Source organism: Aulonocara sp. 'chitande type north' Nkhata Bay, linkage group LG13, assembly GCF_057382095.1.
Source record: "Aulonocara sp. 'chitande type north' Nkhata Bay isolate Kocher_YH1m ecotype deep benthic linkage group LG13, A_spYH_male_GT1.1, whole genome shotgun sequence".
NCBI classification, from domain to species: Eukaryota; Metazoa; Chordata; class Actinopteri; order Cichliformes; family Cichlidae; genus Aulonocara; species Aulonocara sp. 'chitande type north' Nkhata Bay.
Genome location: NC_141356.1, coordinates 18,517,908 through 18,536,159, shown reverse-complemented (window position 1 = coordinate 18,536,159; position 18,252 = coordinate 18,517,908). Strand labels below are relative to the sequence as shown.

The window sequence follows — 18,252 nt, the reverse complement described above, 5'->3', positions numbered from 1 at the left end:
CCCAGTTCCAAAAACGTTAGAATGCTGTGTAACATCTAAACAAATATGTGTGTCAGAAATATTGGCATGAAACTTCTGGAGGAACTTTGCAAGTCATTAGATCTGGAATTGGCAATGAGTCAGCAGCATGACAGAGCATTTTACAAAGGCAGAGTTTCTTTGAAGAAAAGATGGGCAGCGGCTCACCACTCTGCAAAAAGCTACATCCACAAATTGTGGAACAAATACAGAATTATGGTCCTCAATAAAATAAGATAAGATAAGATAAGATAAGATAAGATAAGATAAGATAAGATAAGATAAGATAAGATAAGATAACCTTTATTAGTCCCACACGTGGGAAATTTGTTTTGTCACAGCAGGAAGTGGACAGTGCAAAAGTTATGAGGCAAAAATTAGAATACAATAAGAATAAATACAGTACACAACTGTACAGAATAGAATAAAATACTATATACAGTAGAATAAAATAAAATAAATATACAATAAGATAAAAATAGAATACAAATACAAATACTATATACAACTGAGTAAAAATACAACGATGACAGAAAGGATTATTATTATTATTTTTTTTTTTTTTTCTAAATGACATCAGAAACAGCAGTATGCGACATTACGTGATGGCAGAGCTTCAGTTCATCCTTTGTCATTTTTTTTTTTTTTTTTTTTTTTTTTAAATAAATAGGACAGGGGGAATGAATGAGAGAGAGAGGGGGAGAGAAAGAAAGAAAACCAAAGGGGAGAAGAGACGGTGAGAAGGGGGGGGAAGAGAGAGAGAAAAAAAAAAAAAACTCCTGGGTCACCTGTATGGAGAATAAAAAAAAAAACAAACAAACAAAAACAAACAGAGGAGACAGCAAACAACAAAGAGCAACATAATAATAGAGAAAACAAAGCACCATCACAATAAACTAGCTAGTCATAGATATCAGTATTTACTAAGTAATAAACGATATTGTGCAGCACGCAAGATAGACAGCGCACAGTGTGCTTTGAGGTAGCAGCCAAGAAAGCTTTAGTCCGCGTCTGTGAATACCCATGTGTGCATACCTGTGTGGATCAGCATGCTTGCATTCCAAAGGTTTCTCCATGTAATGATCTGCTAGGGAGTGTGGGGGGGCCACAGCCCCGTCCTCCAGGGTGTGAAGCGGGTATGGAGGAGATCAAAACTCCAGACATCCAGAGGCCCCCAGAACACAAGAGACCATGGAAGACCAACAGAGGGGCAGCCGCGCCACTGTCCCAGTAAGAGCTGAGGAGAGTCCCAGATGAGGGCTTGCCCAGCAGCCGCGGAGCAGAAGCCAGGGGGAGTTGCAGTGACGCGCCCGTGAGCTCCGCCGGCCCCCAGCTGCGCCTGAGTGACCGAGCCCCAGGCCGAGAGGCCGGGGGCACCCCACCTCCAAAGGGGCCCGAGCGAGCCCCAGGCCCCAGGCCCCGACAAGCGGCCGCCAAGGAGTGAGCCGGTGTGCACCCGGACGCCCACCCCCAGACACAAAGAACCACCAACACACCGACACCTGAGGGAGTCCGCCACCGGCAGGGGAAGTGGTGGTGGGTGGAGATAGGCCTCCAAACCTTGGAGGGCCTGAGGTGTCCCCAGAGAGGTGGCGTCTGATACCCAACCTGACAGAAAGGATTATTGCACTTAGTATTATTGCATATGTATGGATGTGTGTGCTTGATCAGTTAAAGTCTTTATTATGGAGTCTGACAGCAGTGGGGAGGAAAGACCTGCGAAATCTCTCCGTCCCACACCGTGGGTGCCGCAGTCTCCCACTGAAGGAGCTGCTCAGTGCTGTCACAGTCTGCTGCATGGGGTGGGAGATGTTGTCCATCAGGGATGACAGCTTAGCCGCCGTTCTCCTGTCACTCACCACCTCCACTGGGTCCAGAGGGCATCCTAGAACAGAGCTGGCCCTTCGGATCACCCGTGAACTGTAAAGACATCGAATATCTCAACATCTACAGCACATAATATCATCAGAAGATTCCTTGACTGTGGAGAAATCTCTGTGTGCACGGAGAAAGCCGAAAATCAATCTTCGGTCCCTCGGGCGCCACTGCATTAAAAACAGGCATGATTCTGATATGGAAATCACTGCATGGGCTCAGGACAACTTCCAGAAATCACTGCCTGTGAACACAGTTCATTGTACCATTCACAAATGCAAGTTAAAACCCATATGTGAAATCAATCCAAAAACGCTGCCGTCTTCTCAGCAGCATAAAATGGATTGAGGCAAAGTGGAGAACTGTTGCCACGTCCTCTGAACTGAAGAGGAAAAGGTTTATCCGGCTTGTTATCAGTTCAGGTGGTATGCAATCATATTTTAAAACATACATGCATACAATTAATAGATATGCAGACACTGCATTAAATGAGGACTAGATAGTTTCCTACATGCTTGATTATCTTATATAAGGACATATTATGCACACTGGTGCCTTTAACATCTGTAGCAAACGTGAATCCAAATACAGGACTTCAGTGAAGAGGACAGATCAGTCACAGTTAAAATTACAACAAATAGCCAAGGAAAAAATTGCTGTACCACAGCTGAGGAAGCCAACCAAGAGCATTTTATCTGCAAAAGCACATAAAACACAACCCTGTGAACCAAACCCTCCAAAAACACCCAAGACCTGAGGCCACAAACAAAACAAACACAAACAGCCAGCCACAGGACTAGAAACAGAAAGATTGTATTAAAAGTTTAACCCTAACACAAAACAATATGAAAATAAAGATGAAGACATCTAATGAAAAATGATCATGTCATACATGCATATTTTTAAACCCTTTCCACGTGGGCTAAACCCTATCTCAGCTAACTATGGTTAAGAGACAAGGCACACAGTGGATAGGTCACTATTTCAGAGCAAACATGGCAGACAGAATGTTACAAAATAACCAAGCCGGGTTGCTATTCCAGAGTAAACATAACAACTGAGGGAACATACAGTATCTGTCTGCATGCATGCGTGTCTACATTTGTCCTTCTCACCTGTGTTTCCTCAGGAGCATCTTCTGTTTTTTCACAGTGTTTGTCTTCCCACAGAGAAGTGTGTGTGAGTGATGTGGTAAAGCACACACACACAGAGACATACAGTGGCATTATGCACCTGGCTGCTGCATGACAAAAGTTTATCAGAGAGTGAATCTAGTGTAAACCAACAACGCAGGTGCTGTCTATGTGTGCGTATGTGTGACATCACCTCTCCCCATGCACAGCAGCAGTGCTGTTCTGTAGTTCGACAGTATCGGTCTTTAAAACAGCAAAAAGATATTATTTAAATCTAAATTACAATAATTCACTTTATTGAATTTAAAGGCAGATCAATCCTAAGGTAAAATCTTGTTTTAAGGCAGTAAAGCAGTAAGTAAGCACCCAGTAAATCTGCATGTGCTGGCCTCCTGTGAACGTGTGATATTGGTTTCTGTTAGCCACAACCCACACTGAGTTCTTGGAATGAAATATTAAGCAGACACTGGTTTAAATATCTGCAAGAAAGATAAGCTTCTCCACAGCCAGCCACAGTTGTATTACTTGCAGGGGTCAAAGCAGCATAACATTAATGGGGATGGTTGCAAATTAGAATAGAATAGCCCTTTATTGTCATTAAACATGTACAATAAAGTTGTGGTTGCTTCACATCAACAGTGCAAAAACTATAAATAGTAAGACACCAGGAATCAATAACAAACAAGAGGAATATATGCAAAACAAGAGAAAAACACATTAAAGGACAAGTTGAAAAGTGCTTGAATGTATTGCAGAGGACTTGTTCTTTAATATTCTGAAATTCTCCCAGAATATCAAAGAAAGTATCAAAGGACACTTTGAAACATCATTATGGTTTTTGCCCACTCATGTGGATTAGTAATCTAATTGAATCCTGGAGCAAACGTAAGAAGTACATTAAGAAGAAAGAATATCATGATGACATAACAAATGTGTTATATTTAATACGTGAAAATCTGCTAATGCAATGAGACTAAAAAAAACTCTTGTACAAGCAACCAGGCAAATGTATGAAGAGTTCTAATGTGGGCCTAATCAGTTAAATTTATGCAAGCACGAACATGAAACAGGAAGGAGAAGTGTGTGTGTGTGTGTGTGTGTGTGTGTGTTTGAGTTATTACAGGGGAAGTCCTTTTTTCTGTATTTTTTCTCTTTTTTTTGGTGTCTTCGGGGATGCCAACCTCAGAGGAAACCCCTCCTCTGCTTGCCTCCCACGCATCCACCTACACATTGGAAACTTCTAACTAAAAAGTACACACACACACACACACACACACACAAACAAACACACACACACAAGGTTTAATCACCAAGGCCACCTGTAAAGGCTTTCAGATGATCTAACAGAAGTCATGTACCCAGTTACAGATTTGAGGTATCTGTATTTTACTTTAGCATTCCTACTTAACAAAACAATTACAGAAGTAAGAACTTGTGTATTTTTTATGCCACCATTTATCTGACAGCAATTGTGTGCTACTAACAACATTCACCAGCTGCTTTAAAAAACAAGTGAATCAATGAGGTGGATTCTCTTTCACACACTTCAGACTAAAAGTGAGAAACTATAACCATATAGCCAAATGCAGTGGCTCACCTTCATGAGCACCTAATGTATGCAACTGTATATTTTGGATTACAGCATAGTTTAACACAAAACTGCTTACTGGAAACAGAACTACCTTATCAGATTTCTAGCTTCACAGAAAACATCACACGTCTGTATACAGCTACAGACAGACCACAACAACCTTTGTTGAATAGCTCACCCTTTTCTAGACTGGGTGCTATCAATCGTTTTTCACAGCACACTGCATCGTATGAAGTCATCTCGGTAAATGGTAAATGGCCTGTATTTGTATAATGCTTTACTAGTCCCTAAGGACCCCTAAGCGCTTTACACATCCAGTCATCCACCCATTCACACACTGAAGGTTAAAAGATGTTTGTGACAGATCAACAAAAACTATGTTGCAAGTAGAGGTCTAAGGAGCTCAGAAAGAAAAGCGCTGGACTTCTTTAAGTTGTTTGAAGATGTTTCACCTCTCATCCGAGAAGCTTTTTCGGTTCTAGGGTCAAATGGTGGAGAGTCCCAGATTTAAGCCCTGTGGGAGTGTCCCCCCCAGAGGGATAATGGACCCCCTAATGATCCTCTACCTAATCACACTGCCAAGGTGTGAAAACATGTCACAATGTAGGTCACAATCAGCCAAGGTTTCGGGTGGGCTCATTGTGAAAATGTAGAGGTAAAATACTTTTATGGACGGCATTCTTTTTTTGACGGATACTGATATAATTGGGTCGATCGTGGCTCAAGAGTTGGGAGTTCGCCTTGTAATCGGAAGGTTGCCGGTTCGAGCCCCGGCTTGGACAGTCTCGGTCGTTGTGTCCTTGGGCAAGACACTTCACCCGTTGCCTACTGGTGGTGGTCAGAGGGTCTGGTGGCGCCAGTGTCCGGCAGCCTCGCCTCTGTCAGTGCGCCCCAGAGTGGCTGTGGCTACAATGTAGCTTGCCATCACCTGTGTGTGAATGTGTGTGTGAATGGATGGATGACTGGATATGTAAAGTGCTTTGGGGTCCTTAGGGACTAGTAAAGCGCTATATAAATACAGGCCATTTACCATTTTTAATTGATTGATAAACTGATGTTTTCCTTTGATCTAAAAGTATAGTTGTGTAGTATTTTGTCGTAAAAATGCTTAATTTATTGTCATTTCTGTGTGACGACTTGGTTCTGGCTTAACAAACACAAAAATGACAAAGAATAACTGAAGATATTAGGGTGCTGATAATTTTTTAAAAAGCCAGACACATGCATTTACTGTGTGATAGGTAAACACACACAGACAGACACACAAAAGTCACTGTTCAGAATGCAGAAAAGAAAGAAGAAAAAAAAATACCCTGCAGACACACACACACACACACACACACAAATGGTGGTTTCAGCAGCGGAACAATGCAGGGCTCCCCGTGTGTGGGCGGATACACCCAGAACGGGATGTTCTCTTTAGTGAACATCCCCCACCCCACACCACCCCTACCAACAAACACACACCTGAATGCACAGGCACCAACTCACACGATGCACATTTCTAAATCCATAGATAACACACCACAAATCATAAACAAATTCAGTGTATGTCCAGCATTCAGATGATTCACAAAAGCCCTAACTGGACATTTTGCTTTCACACAGAATTATTTATTACACATAAAGGTCCAAATTTAAACCTGTTTAAATTGTCACCATTTTTACAGTTTGTACTAACATTAAATTTGACTTCCACTTTTGTAAAGATAGCTATTCTGTATTCTTTATTTTTCCAATAAAGGGATCAAACAATGCACATTCAGCACAAATACGGTCCTAGTTTAGATTCATTCTAAAACAGCATAGACTTCATAATTGTTGGTGACAAGGGAATTTCGGTTGTAAACTTTCATTTATTTTGCTTTGTTGTTTTGGTTTCCTCAAGCTGAATTTACACTTCCCCACATCAATAAGCAGTCTCTGCAAGAACATCTGTTTTGAATGAACTTTTTGAAATGCATTAAATGATTTCGTGACAGAGGGTGAACAGTGCACACATGGGCCTACTGCCCCCTGGTGGCTAAAAACAACCCCCTTAACCTTGATGTAATTTTCCAAGAAAAGTTTGGATGCTGCGTAAATTGCAAATAGAAACAGAATGCAGTGAACCCGTTTTTTATTCACAACAGAACATTCCAATTTTTTTTACATATCAATATGATGCATCATTTTTAAAAAATTGTTAATTTTGATGGCAGCAATGTGTGTCAAGTAAGTTGAGACTGGGCTGTGCTTACCACTGTGTAGCTTCCCCTCGTGTTTTAACATTAATCGAAAAATGTCTGGGAATTGAGCTGTTGCTCGACTTCTAGGAGAGCAGTGTTGTCACCCCAACCGTCGCAGCAGACGGCCGCCCCTCCCTGAGCCTGGTTCTGCCAGAGGTTCCTTCCTGTTAAAAGCGAGTTTTTCATTCCCACTGTCGCCAAAGTGCTTGCTCATAGGGGGTCATATGATTGATGCATTTTTCTCTGAATGTAGTATTCTAAGGTCTTTCCCTTACAATATAAAGCGCCTTGGTGACAGTTGTTGTGATTTGATGCTGTATAAATAAAGTCTTTTTCATTTCTTTATGCTCCCAATCTTTTTAGTCGGTAAAAGGGCTGAATTGAAGTAGGGAAATTCAGCACCCTGACTTTTCTACTGAGAAGCTATGCTGTTCTAATAACTGGAGTATGCAGTTTAACATTGTCTTGCTGAAATATGCAGAAAATACTGCCTAAAGATGAGGTGAAATAACAGCACCTGGATAGGAAAATATGCTCTAAAATCTGCACATACCTTTCAAGCTTGATGGTGTCTTTCTATATTGCAAATGGCCATTATAGACACTGGACTGGTTTTTGAATTGAGTGCTGGCAGCTAGCCGGATGGTCCCAGTCTTCTTCTGTTCAGAGGAGGCAGCATTCATGGTTTCCAAAAAACATACATTTCAAATTTTGATGAATCTGACCACAGAACAGGCTTCCATTTGCTTAAGTGAATTTTAAATGAGTTTTGACCCAGAGATGACAGCAGTTTTTCTGGACTCCACTTTTCATGATATTTAACCTCTATTTGTGGATGCCAAAGTGAACTGTGCTCACAGACAATGATTTCTGTAAGTTTTCCTGACCCCATGTAGTGATTTCTATGCCAGAATCATGCCTGTTTGCAATGCAGTGCTGTCTCAGAGCCTAAAGACAACAGACATCCAATACTGGTTTTCCAGATTCGAAAAGATATGACATCAAGTATTTAAAGTCTTCACAATTTTTTTGTGTCTTCAAATTGAATATAAGGAGCTATTTTTCATGAAACCGTAAAATGTGTCACTTTAAACATTTGATATGTTTTCTATTTTCTATTGTGAATGAAATGTGGGTTGCAAATGAATGCAATCCTGTTTTATTCACATTTTTCACAGCGTGCCAACATTTTTTGGAGGTGAAGTTGTAGAATCACACAAAAAAAAAAACAACAACAATTAGAATTAGCTTACATTTTCACATTCAGCGGGTCTTCAATATAAAAACAGAAATAAAGAGACATGAGGAACTTTCATTTTTAAATTATGTTGGAAGGCACTTCTCAAGTATCATCTTTTAAAAAGCAAAATTACTTCAGACAGTTAGTAGACTATACTGTTAATTACTATAGAAAATATTTATCCAGTCATTAAAAAAACAAAACAACAACAAAAAACAAACAAACAGGAAAATGTCACTGTGAAATAACTAAAACTCTAGATTTTTTCCTTCCTGGCCACTTGCTTCTTGATCTTTAGCCCAGTCACACATTATTATTATCTTAGTACACCCACAGACCAGCGGCACCTGTGCAGACAGTGAATAAGAAGCAAGGTTGACATATCATAGGATGCTCTGCAGAGCTGCAGCGGCCGTGTGACTGGGGTTTAAATGTGCAGCTGAGTTCAACTTGGACCTCTGGCAGTGTCTGACTAACATGGCTGCTGCTAGGACTGCAGAGCTGAAGATAAAGGAAGCCCCACTGAGGAAGAAAGTTGCTGCATAGTTTCCCGTCCGATCAACTAACCAACCTGGAGAAATAGGAAAGAAAAAAGATAAACACATTTTTTTAAAATCCATATTTTAAAGTAGGACTTATTTTCCTCCAAAATGGCATTGTTTTACAGAGTTTATGCTCAAACTTCTGCACAGTTATTTCTGAAAATATGGATGTAAAAGCATGAAGAATGAAAATTAGGTGGTGCCTTATGGCTTATGAAACAAAAACAAGTGGAGAGAGCTGCTCGTTCTTTGCAAACAGCAGATTCTAGAAGGCAAAAAAGACCTAAAAAGGTTGGTATAGAGGCTAGAACATGCATGGGGGAATAATTAGGATGAACAAACAAAGTTTGACTCTTAACTCTGCTGTAGTATATTCATGAATCCTTACCTCCAATGGGAGGGCTGAGCAGGTAGGGTATGGCATGAAGGAAGTAAACCACACCCAAAGCTGAGGTGAGATAGGTGGAGCCCACAGTGTCAGAAGTCACCACTGGTATTAGTGCTACATATGCACCATCAAAGTACCCATAGAGTATGGAAAAAGGCACGAGAAGGGAGAAGGAGCTAAGGAAAGGCATGAACATACAGCAGAGGCCTTCCATGGCCATCGCCACCGTGTAGCTCAGCATGCGAAACCTCCTAACACACCTAGAACGAAGGAAATCCATCACCACTGAACTTTGAATTTAATACAACAAACTAATTATTAACTAACAAAAATACACTCCAGGTTAATACTTACCCCCTATCTGTGATCCATCCAAATGTGATATTGCCAACAATTCCACAGACTCCAAATACAGACATGAGTAAAGCAGCATGCTGAGGCTGCACCCCCAAACTGAGGGCATAAGGAACCAGGTAAACTATTGGAGGGCTGCAACCATACGCCATAAACAGGAATGACATGGACAAAATCAGGAAGCTGGGTATCAAAAGGAAGCCAAACTCCTCCCTGGACTCGAAACAAAAGCACTGAGCTCTGGATGAAGGGTTTACTAAAGGATTATTGTCACTTTGTTTGGCTTCATTAAATTTTGAGTCTTCTATCTTTCCATCCATGTCTGCCAAGTTTTTGCTCAAGCTAATGCTTTCCACCAATATCAAGTCCTCGGTCGTGTTGGGTAGCTTAAGATCTGAGAATTCAATGTTGCCTAGCATTGTGTCTGTTAGTGAGTTGCTAAATAAAAAGCATTTCCCTATCTTCAGATCTATTAACTTCTGATCAGATGGCTCCAGGGTTGGAAGAAATGCTATGTTACCTAGTTTGCCCTTTTCAAGTCCAAAGTTTTTCAATGTTCCGTTTGGTATGAGGAGCCCCTGAGGACCCTTTAAGTTCTTTACATCCAGCTGCTTGTGGTCCACTTGGATACAATCAGCAGATATTTGTTCAGGGACTTTAAAATCCAGCACTGTCTTCATGCAGTTTTTCCCAAATTTTGTCAGCTTGCTCTCCCATGTCCTTCAGATAGAGTGAGAAAGATAAGAAAATAATTAGATTTCAATTTTTTAAGGATTAGGTGATCTTTTAAATCTGTGGCAAGATGGATCAGGTTTTTTTCCCAGTGTATCCTGTAGGTAGTTAATCGAATTGGGATATTTGGAATTTGGGGGTAAACAACTGTGGCTCTTTGAGCAGTTTTTGCGTCATGAGCTGCCATTTGGGTAACATTTACCAGAAGAACATTTCATTGTAATGAGATGAATAATGTTATCCATTTTACCTGTCAGTAGTTTTACTTTGGCAACATATTTCTTTCATATCCAAGTAAAATACACCAAAATACCCAAGAACTTACCTTTGACTTCCTCTTGGTTCCAGCGGCCTCATCAGGGCACCACAGACACACAAGTTGGACACAAATGCTCCAAGAATGAGCAGCGCTCCTCTCCAGGAATAATACTCTATAAGGAGCTGCACTGCAGGAGCCAGGAGGAAGGTCCCAATGCCACTGCCTAAAGATGAGGTAACATTGGATTTGATGGAATGAAATAAAACACGAAAAGAGTGAAGGGGGAATATGGGATGAGGAACTTAAAAGCAGACTGAAAAAAGCACAGAGGAACACAGTAAATACATACAGGTGGAAACGGTGAAAGGAAGAATGAACAGGTGAGGTGAGAAAAATAAAGTATCAGTGAAAAGAAAGAAAAATGAAGACAAGTAAAGATGTCACTACCAGACAGAGCAATGCCATAAGCCAGAGCTTTCCTCTCACTGAAGTACTTCCCAACCATCGCTATGGCTGGTGTGTAGCTGAGAGCAAAGCCAAGACCTGCAGAGAATGAATAAAGGGTTTTTGTAGTTTGGGAGATCTGCCATATGTTGCCAAATCTCATCAGAAGCTCTCATATGTGCCATTCTACAATCTGCTATTTACTTAGCAAATATTTCCCCCAAAGCAACTTGGTATAACAATATTTAAACGCCACAGTAAGATCATCATTAACGTTCACGGCTCATATCATTATATTTTCCCCTGTAAAAATGCTTCTGTTTTTTTCTCCTTTTTAACAAGTGAAAAAAAACTGTTTCCCTTTCCCTTCAAGTGGTCACAATATAGGTCGAGGCTCCCTGAGGTTCTGTCGGTGGTATCTTTCTGTTAAATGGTTTAACCCACAAACCCTTTGAAGGCCATCTGTAGTAAAAATGTGCCAAATCAAACATGTGTAGCTACCCGCTGTAGCGACCAGTCAAAAGTAGCTTGTGTCTTTGTATATAGATGTTTGTACAGTACTGTGTCAAAGTCTTGAGCCACACATCAAATGTACAGACATGTGTGGAAATGCAGTATATAAGTAGCAGAATATGTACAACACATTCTGAACTCTCTTAGGCAAGCTTTCTTGTCATTTCTTTTAAGTAATCTTCAAGAATAGTTCTCCAGGCTTCTTGAAGGACTTTTGAAGTTCTTCTTTGGCCACCTTTTGTTTCATTCACTATAGGGCTGCCACAAACGACTATTTTGATAGTCGACTAGTCACCGATTATTTTTGCGATTAGTCGACTAATCAGATCATCATCCATTGGACGTAAAATGTACAGCTTATTGCACCAGCATGCATCTGCTCTTATATAACTATCATTAGCTTACAGCTTTAAGTGTTTAAGGTATGTGCTAACTAAAAGTAAAGACAAGATGATAGTGTTTATTAAATTTTAATGAAATTTGCAGATTGTTTCGGTGAAGTTTAACAAATTCCTTGCTATCTAAAATATAACAGCACACCGGAGTATATTCTCGAGCATCTCACACTTCTGATGATCAGTTGTCTGCTTGATGTTTATTCAGCTGTGTAAAAACTATAACTTTAATCTCAGCCAAACCGATTTACTCAGGAACAAATAAAATACTAAAAAAAGGCCAAACAATAAAATTTTTAAGTTATCTAAGTGACTTATATATGTTTAACCTGAGTAGCGAAAGACGGCAGTGGGTTTGAAAACGATTTGCCGGGAGTCCGGTGTTCTCACGGGCTCTAGTGAGCCTGTAACCCGGCTAGCTATCGAGCTAGTGGGTAACAGACGTCTCCGAAAACGTCAGAGCGCTTTTGAAAATATGTGGTGTCTTGATAAACTGAGCAGATATTTGAGGTTTACACAGCTACATTCTCGCCTGAAAATATGTTTTTTGTGACACAGAAAGAATAATAAGACTAATATTAAAACTAACAGCTTAACGGCAGCTGGCATCCTTGTACATGCAGTGCTGCCATCTTCTGTTTCAGTCCGTTATTACACGCTTAAATCCTACTACTTATTCCTGCATCTTTTGTGATCTTTCAAAGCTTCAAACGACGCGTCGACTATTAAATCAGTCGTCGACGATTTTGATAGTCGACGTACTCGTGACTAGTCGACAAATCGTGGCAGCCCTAATTCACTATAAAGATGATCCCACAATGCTTCAATAATGTTGAGGTTTGGGCTCTGTCCATGACTTATGTTACACTGCGTGTTTTTCTATCCAGGTATGCTTTTAATGCATTGGCAATGTGGGTGGCATCATTGTCCCTCCATGACAATCAGGAGCCTTCCAGATGATTTTGACAAGATCTCCAACAACCAGGCAGGTTCCCTGTTGACGCATGGCTGTTACCATTTAATCTTCTGTGCTTACATTTAAGATCATGCTGTGTATGTTAGATATGTGTGTACAGGATCGTGTGCACATGGAGTACTGCTGCAGTCCCCCATGCGGCTGTTAACTGTTATCTGCAGTACACAACAGATAACAGATAACAGCCGAGTATCATGAACATGTACCTGTGAGGACACCCAGAGACATATAAAGATACTCCAGGCTGTTAGCGAAGGAGCTGATAATCAGACCAGCAGATGACAGCATGCCTCCGAGAATCACTGTAGCTCTGCAGGACAGACGGTTCCCAAGAAAGCTGCCCAGAGGAGCTGCAGAGACAGTTTCAGTAGATTTGTTTTATTCATAAGATTTTCTTTCCAATTAATGCCTCATTTTCAAAAGGAAAGCAAGTTTGTGTAGACGCCTGTTAATCGCAACAAGATTTGTTTCTTCCCCTTCTGGCCAAACTATACCCTCCTAACTTGTGTATGGTTTGATAAGAATATAAAAATTTTAAAAAATGACCTGTATTTGTATAGCGCTTTTCTAGTCCCTAAGGACCCCAAAGCACTTTACACAACCAGTCATCCACCCATTCACACACTGGTGATGGCAAGCTACATCGTAGCCACAGCCACCCTGGGGCGCACTGACAGATGCGAGGCTGCCGGACACTGGCGCCACTGGGCCCTCTGACCACCACCAGTAGGCAACGGGTGAAGTGTAGGACACAACGACCGAGACTGTCCAAGCCGGGGCTCGAACCGGCAACCTTCCGATTACAAGGCGAACTCCCAACTCTTGAGCCACGATCGCCCAATATACACTGTTAGCCTTTGAAGTGCTTTTGATAACTGGTGCAAATGATCATCTTACCACAAAGCATAGTGGTGGAGTCTATCAGGCTGTGGATCCAGGCCGTGTTGGAGTAATCCTTCTCAAAGTGCATTTGAAACTCAACAAAGAACATGGAGACACATCTGCATACAGAGAGATTGTTTGTGACATGAATAAGGAAGAGTGAAATAAAGCAATAAACTGATGATAATAGGATTAGTAGCTTTCCTCAATAACAACTTCAAAGAGGTTTATTACATTAAGTCAATAAGAAAAGAGAAAGTCTTCATATCGAAGAACAGATAAAACATAACTAGTCTGTCAGTTGGGCTAACACCGTATCTTCAGGTCAGTTTAAGATGGGATCTTACATCCACTATCTATATCATGTATATATTAACTTTGGGTGATGATTTGGGCCAAATGCAATATTAATTAGACTATTTAATACTTGCCAAATCCTAGTCTGTCAGACTTGGCAACCAATATAATGTTTATCAGGTTATGACAGGCATTTATATCAAACAGTTGGAGGGCTCTGCACTCCATGACCTGTATTTTTATTCACCCTTGCTGTCTGTTACTTAACACCAGGCAGGACTTCTTGTTCTTGAAGCCTCAGACAAGAACAGTGCTGTAAATCACTCACCGCCTTGATAAAATTCACATTAAAACAGAATTCGATGCATTATTATTTTCATCATTACACACTTTTTCATTTCTTGTACTTTGTTTGCCAGTACTACAAAAGCTTTAGCAATGTTAGCTTTTATTTCAGGCAGAGAAACAAACTAGAGGATGAATGGCTTTGTTCTTCAATTTTACAAGCTAAGACGTTTTCTCTAACATCCTGTTAGGTGTTAAAAAACAAAACAAAAAAACATATTTTTTCCCCCCAGGAAAATCTACGGTTTCAAAATCAAATGTAAACTATAGGGGTGACCTCACAGGGTTGAAAGATTATATTATCTATTGAGATATATGGCAAGTGACATTATGTCCTGCGTGAGCTGGGGTGGTTGGGAAATACTGAGTATTATAAAGAACATGTTAGTAAATTACATGGAAAAACACAACACTTCACCAAACGTCTTCTTCCCAGCACATGCTGTAAACTATACAGGTCACTTTTTTTAAAAATTACACATTTCACCCAGTTTGTTCACCCAGTCAGTTTCTATAGTGTAAATCTAGAGATAACCTTCAATTAAAGCCAAACACCAGATTGTGGCAGACCTGTGAAAGTAATGTACAGTGACGTAAATGTGGAAACATCTCTGCAGGATTTCAAAGTCTTAGTAGAAAAAAAAATATGGCTGCTGAGACGCTTAAACCTTGGAAGTGAGTCAGAATGGATTATTGCCAAGTAATAACTTTGAGGTGTTAATAATCTAAGAACATAAAGTCTTGCTAAGTACAGCTACATATCAAAACTGCATATTGCATAGTAATAATCCTACACCTGCTACAAAAGGCTAAGCTGGAGCTTTGTACACCTGGAGGTGAAGTCATGTTGAGTAGTTTGTGGAGAATAAAGATTTAAGTGCACCAACGAGTGAAAATAATTTGCTGTTGGCCTGGTGCTCTTAAATTAATAACAGATTAAATCATACAGTGAAATACTAAATGGAAGCTGTATCACAAGCATATAAAGAGTGTGCCCAGTAGTGACAATGGGAAAATCACAGCAAAATCTATGGATAAGCGATTTTGTAGTTTTTAAGCATAATTAGCTTCAAAGTGAGGACTGGTACCTGGTTACTGCTCGGGTGCAGATGGTAGCGAGAAAACAACCAGCGACAATCATCCAACCCCAGCCTCCTTCAGGCTCGGTCTGGACTCCAGATGCACTTTTGCCTCCTTCAAGTGTCTCCTGCTTGGTAACTGCCATCCCTCCAGCCATTTACAGAACCAGCTGATGTCAGCAAACCTGTCTGTTACATGTCTCTTAAATCACCCTCATTTGTCGGTGTGCCTTCTGCCACCTCCTGAGAAATTGTAGAAATTACATTATCAATAAGTATAACATTAAACCTATTTTCCTATGTATTTGTTATTGTTATGTCACATAAATACACAGTGTAAAACTTTTTTATTACACATTCACATACCAGTAGGAGACACAAATCCCTGGGAGGGTTGTGTCAGGAAGGATGGCTGCAGCGTAAAAGTCTGTGCCAACCCCTTCCTAATATGGGAGCAGTCAAAAGAAGCAATTACTGAACATTTTAATAACAAAAAACAAAGAAAGATGATGTAGTCTTTTTGGACACCATAATGGCCTTTAGAGTTTAGAGTCAGTTGTTTTAGTTACCGACTTCACAGATTTCATGGTTGAAAAGTAGGTCAAGAAACTCAAACAAAGTACATTTATTGTAAACACTGACCATGCAAATGCCACAAACGGTGCATATGTAGTTCACTTAGATCCTTTAAGTTAAAACTTTTGTATATTTTTAGTATGGGACTGTCATTTCTACCTGAAGTAATTTATATGTGTTGTTATGGCTCTGTTGTAGGCAGGTAGAAAGATACCAATATGATATTTATTTATTTAAATATTGCATGAAAGCAAGGGATGGGGTCGAAGTGGGTTGCAAAACAGCTTGCAGCAGTGCAAGAGATATGGGCAGGTTCAAACAGCTTAAATAGTGAACCCTATATATGATTAGCCAACTCGATTCACAGGCGAGGATCAGCTGAGAACATTAGCCAGTCTTTAACCTGCCAGCTCCTGAGTACAAAGTCTGTGCGATGTCAGATTGTGTTGATATGCAAAATGTGTATTTTCCATTTCTTAAGCTCCAGGTTTCACATTAGCTAAATTTGTGTTTACAAATCAGCTCCTGGGTCTTAGCTTTATGTGTGGTGACAAATACAACAGAATAGCCAGTAGAACAGCAAACCTTCAAAATAAAACACCAGAAAAAAAACAGACAATTAAAACCTTAACAAGAGACTAAAATGTAAAGTATTGCACTTGGCCTATCTGTGCTTTTGCAACTCCACTCATGTGTTTGTCCAAAGGTTTGTGTGCAGCTTCTTTTGTTATGTCATATGTTGTTCAAAATGTTATCTTGACAAAATAACAGGTTGTTAGTCTGCATGCCTGTGCTACCAGCAAACGTATGAAACACAGAAATTCCACCCTGCAGTAAAATGCAAACCTTTTGGCTCTGAAACACTAAAAAGTTTACATTAAGTCATTGAAGACTGTAATTTGTTGTAAAATGTGGCCACAGAATATTTGATTTCACTTTATATTCATTTGAAAACAAAAAGGGGAAAGCATCCATAAGAAATGTAAATTAGTACAATTCATTTATTATGACTGTCATCTAAAAGCATGCTTTGTTTTTTCAGGTAAATGCATTTTTTCTGCTGTTTTTCGCAGCAGCCTTTTGCAGTACAAGTCAAAACAGAGTAAACATCAACACATAGCCTATGTGGGTTAGAGGGTCAAGGAATGGAACTGGAAAGAAAAACGAGCAGGAACAGAAACAGCAGAGCAGTACTGAACAAGACTAAAACACAAAACAAGTGAGAAGTACGGGTGTTTGCTTACAGCCTCCAGATAATCTCCGCTCCCCTCCGTCACCGTTCCATGACTCAAGTGTTCATCAGTAACACAGAGAACTTCCATTGATAAGAAGTGGAAGCTAATTGGCTGATCCTTAGACGCATCAGCACGCTGCAGTGGAGCTACGCTTCCGCCATTGGAGGACTGAAGATGAGTTTTTTTAGACTTACACAAAACGCTATGCACGCAACAATAGTGATAACAGTAAAAATAATATTGTTTTTTCAGGTACACGAAACCAGCAGATTCCCAAGCATTTGTTGTGTGTATTTAGTTATGAGTACTTACAACGACCCTAAACGTTTTTTAATGTCACAACAACACGTAAATGAGTCTTTTTCTCGTTACCCAACTCTGCTCAGATCTATGTTTTGTGTATGCAAAGTCAACTCTTTTAACATGGCCGAAAGGCGTTTCTTCCACCGACTTTTTACTTGTAAAATTTGTATTTATTGGCACGTAAATTACAATTGTTTGCCGATAGTGGTCGGCAAACAATTGTAATAATATCTGCCAGCTAATATACCGCTGGGTTTTTATAATAATGAAAAAATATATGTATTTTTTTTATTTTTTTATTTTCACTTTTTTGCAGTGCCATATTTAAAAATGTTCAAAATTTGTTTTTTCAAATCTGTCTTGCAATTGATTTTAAAATGTTTTCTCCCAGAGGTGGATTGTTTTGCCAATTTTCGCCCTGACTTACCAATGAATGCCTGCCGAAATATTTTAGTGGAGATACACTGGACGCCCACTTTAATATTCAGTCCCAGTGCATACAGATCTGTATCTATTTATATATGTTTTATGTTCAGAAATATGTTCAGAAATTTATGTTCAGAAACTCATTAACCTGTATGAATCTGCAGCACCCCCTCTGGCAAAGTGCAGTATTTTTGCAGATTTTATTCTAAAGAAGCTCAGCATCTCATTTTATGTACAGTGGGGCAAAAAAGTATTTAGTCAGCCACCGATTGTGCAAGTTCCCCCACCTAAAATGATGACAGAGGTCAGTAATTTGCACCAGAGGTACACTTCAACTGTGAGAGACAGAATGTGAAAAAAAAATCCATGAATCCACATGGTAGGATTTGTAAAGAATTTATTCATAAATCAGGGTGGAAAA

The 18,252-nt window shown here is 40.0% G+C and overlaps 1 protein-coding gene across 2 annotated transcripts; it reads right to left on the bottom strand.

Annotated features, from left to right (window-relative positions):
- Positions 1–6,734: 6,734 nt before the first annotated feature.
- LOC147315946 (monocarboxylate transporter 12-B-like) lies at positions 6,735–17,168 on the bottom strand. Of its 2 annotated transcripts, none has more exons than XM_086258961.1 (10): positions 17,112–17,168; positions 15,658–15,734; positions 15,301–15,534; positions 13,586–13,689; positions 12,895–13,038; positions 10,808–10,903; positions 10,427–10,583; positions 9,370–10,089; positions 9,016–9,275; positions 6,735–8,656 (listed from the first exon to the last, which is right to left on the bottom strand). In XM_086258961.1, exons 3-10 carry the CDS (start codon positions 15,447–15,449, stop codon positions 8,469–8,471), a joined length of 1,818 nt encoding a protein of 605 aa, XP_086115087.1. In that variant the 5' UTR covers positions 15,450–15,534; positions 15,658–15,734; positions 17,112–17,168; the 3' UTR covers positions 6,735–8,468. The 2 variants fall into 2 exon arrangements, with proteins under 2 accessions (XP_086115087.1, XP_086115088.1); XM_086258962.1 differs by having other exon boundaries at positions 9,214–9,275.
- Between the last annotated feature and the right edge of the window lie 1,084 nt (positions 17,169–18,252).

Coding starts and splice junctions, on each gene's coding strand:
- LOC147315946 (XM_086258961.1), bottom strand. CDS start 15,449: ATGGCTGGAGGGATGGCAGTTACCAAGCAGGAGACACTTGAAGGAGGC. Junction 13,039..13,585: donor CTCCACCACTATGCTTTGTG/GTAAGATGATCA, acceptor CTGTCTCTGCAG/CTCCTCTGGGCAGCTTTCTT. Junction 10,090..10,426: donor GAACCAAGAGGAAGTCAAAG/GTAAGTTCTTGG, acceptor CTCTATCTGAAG/GACATGGGAGAGCAAGCTGA.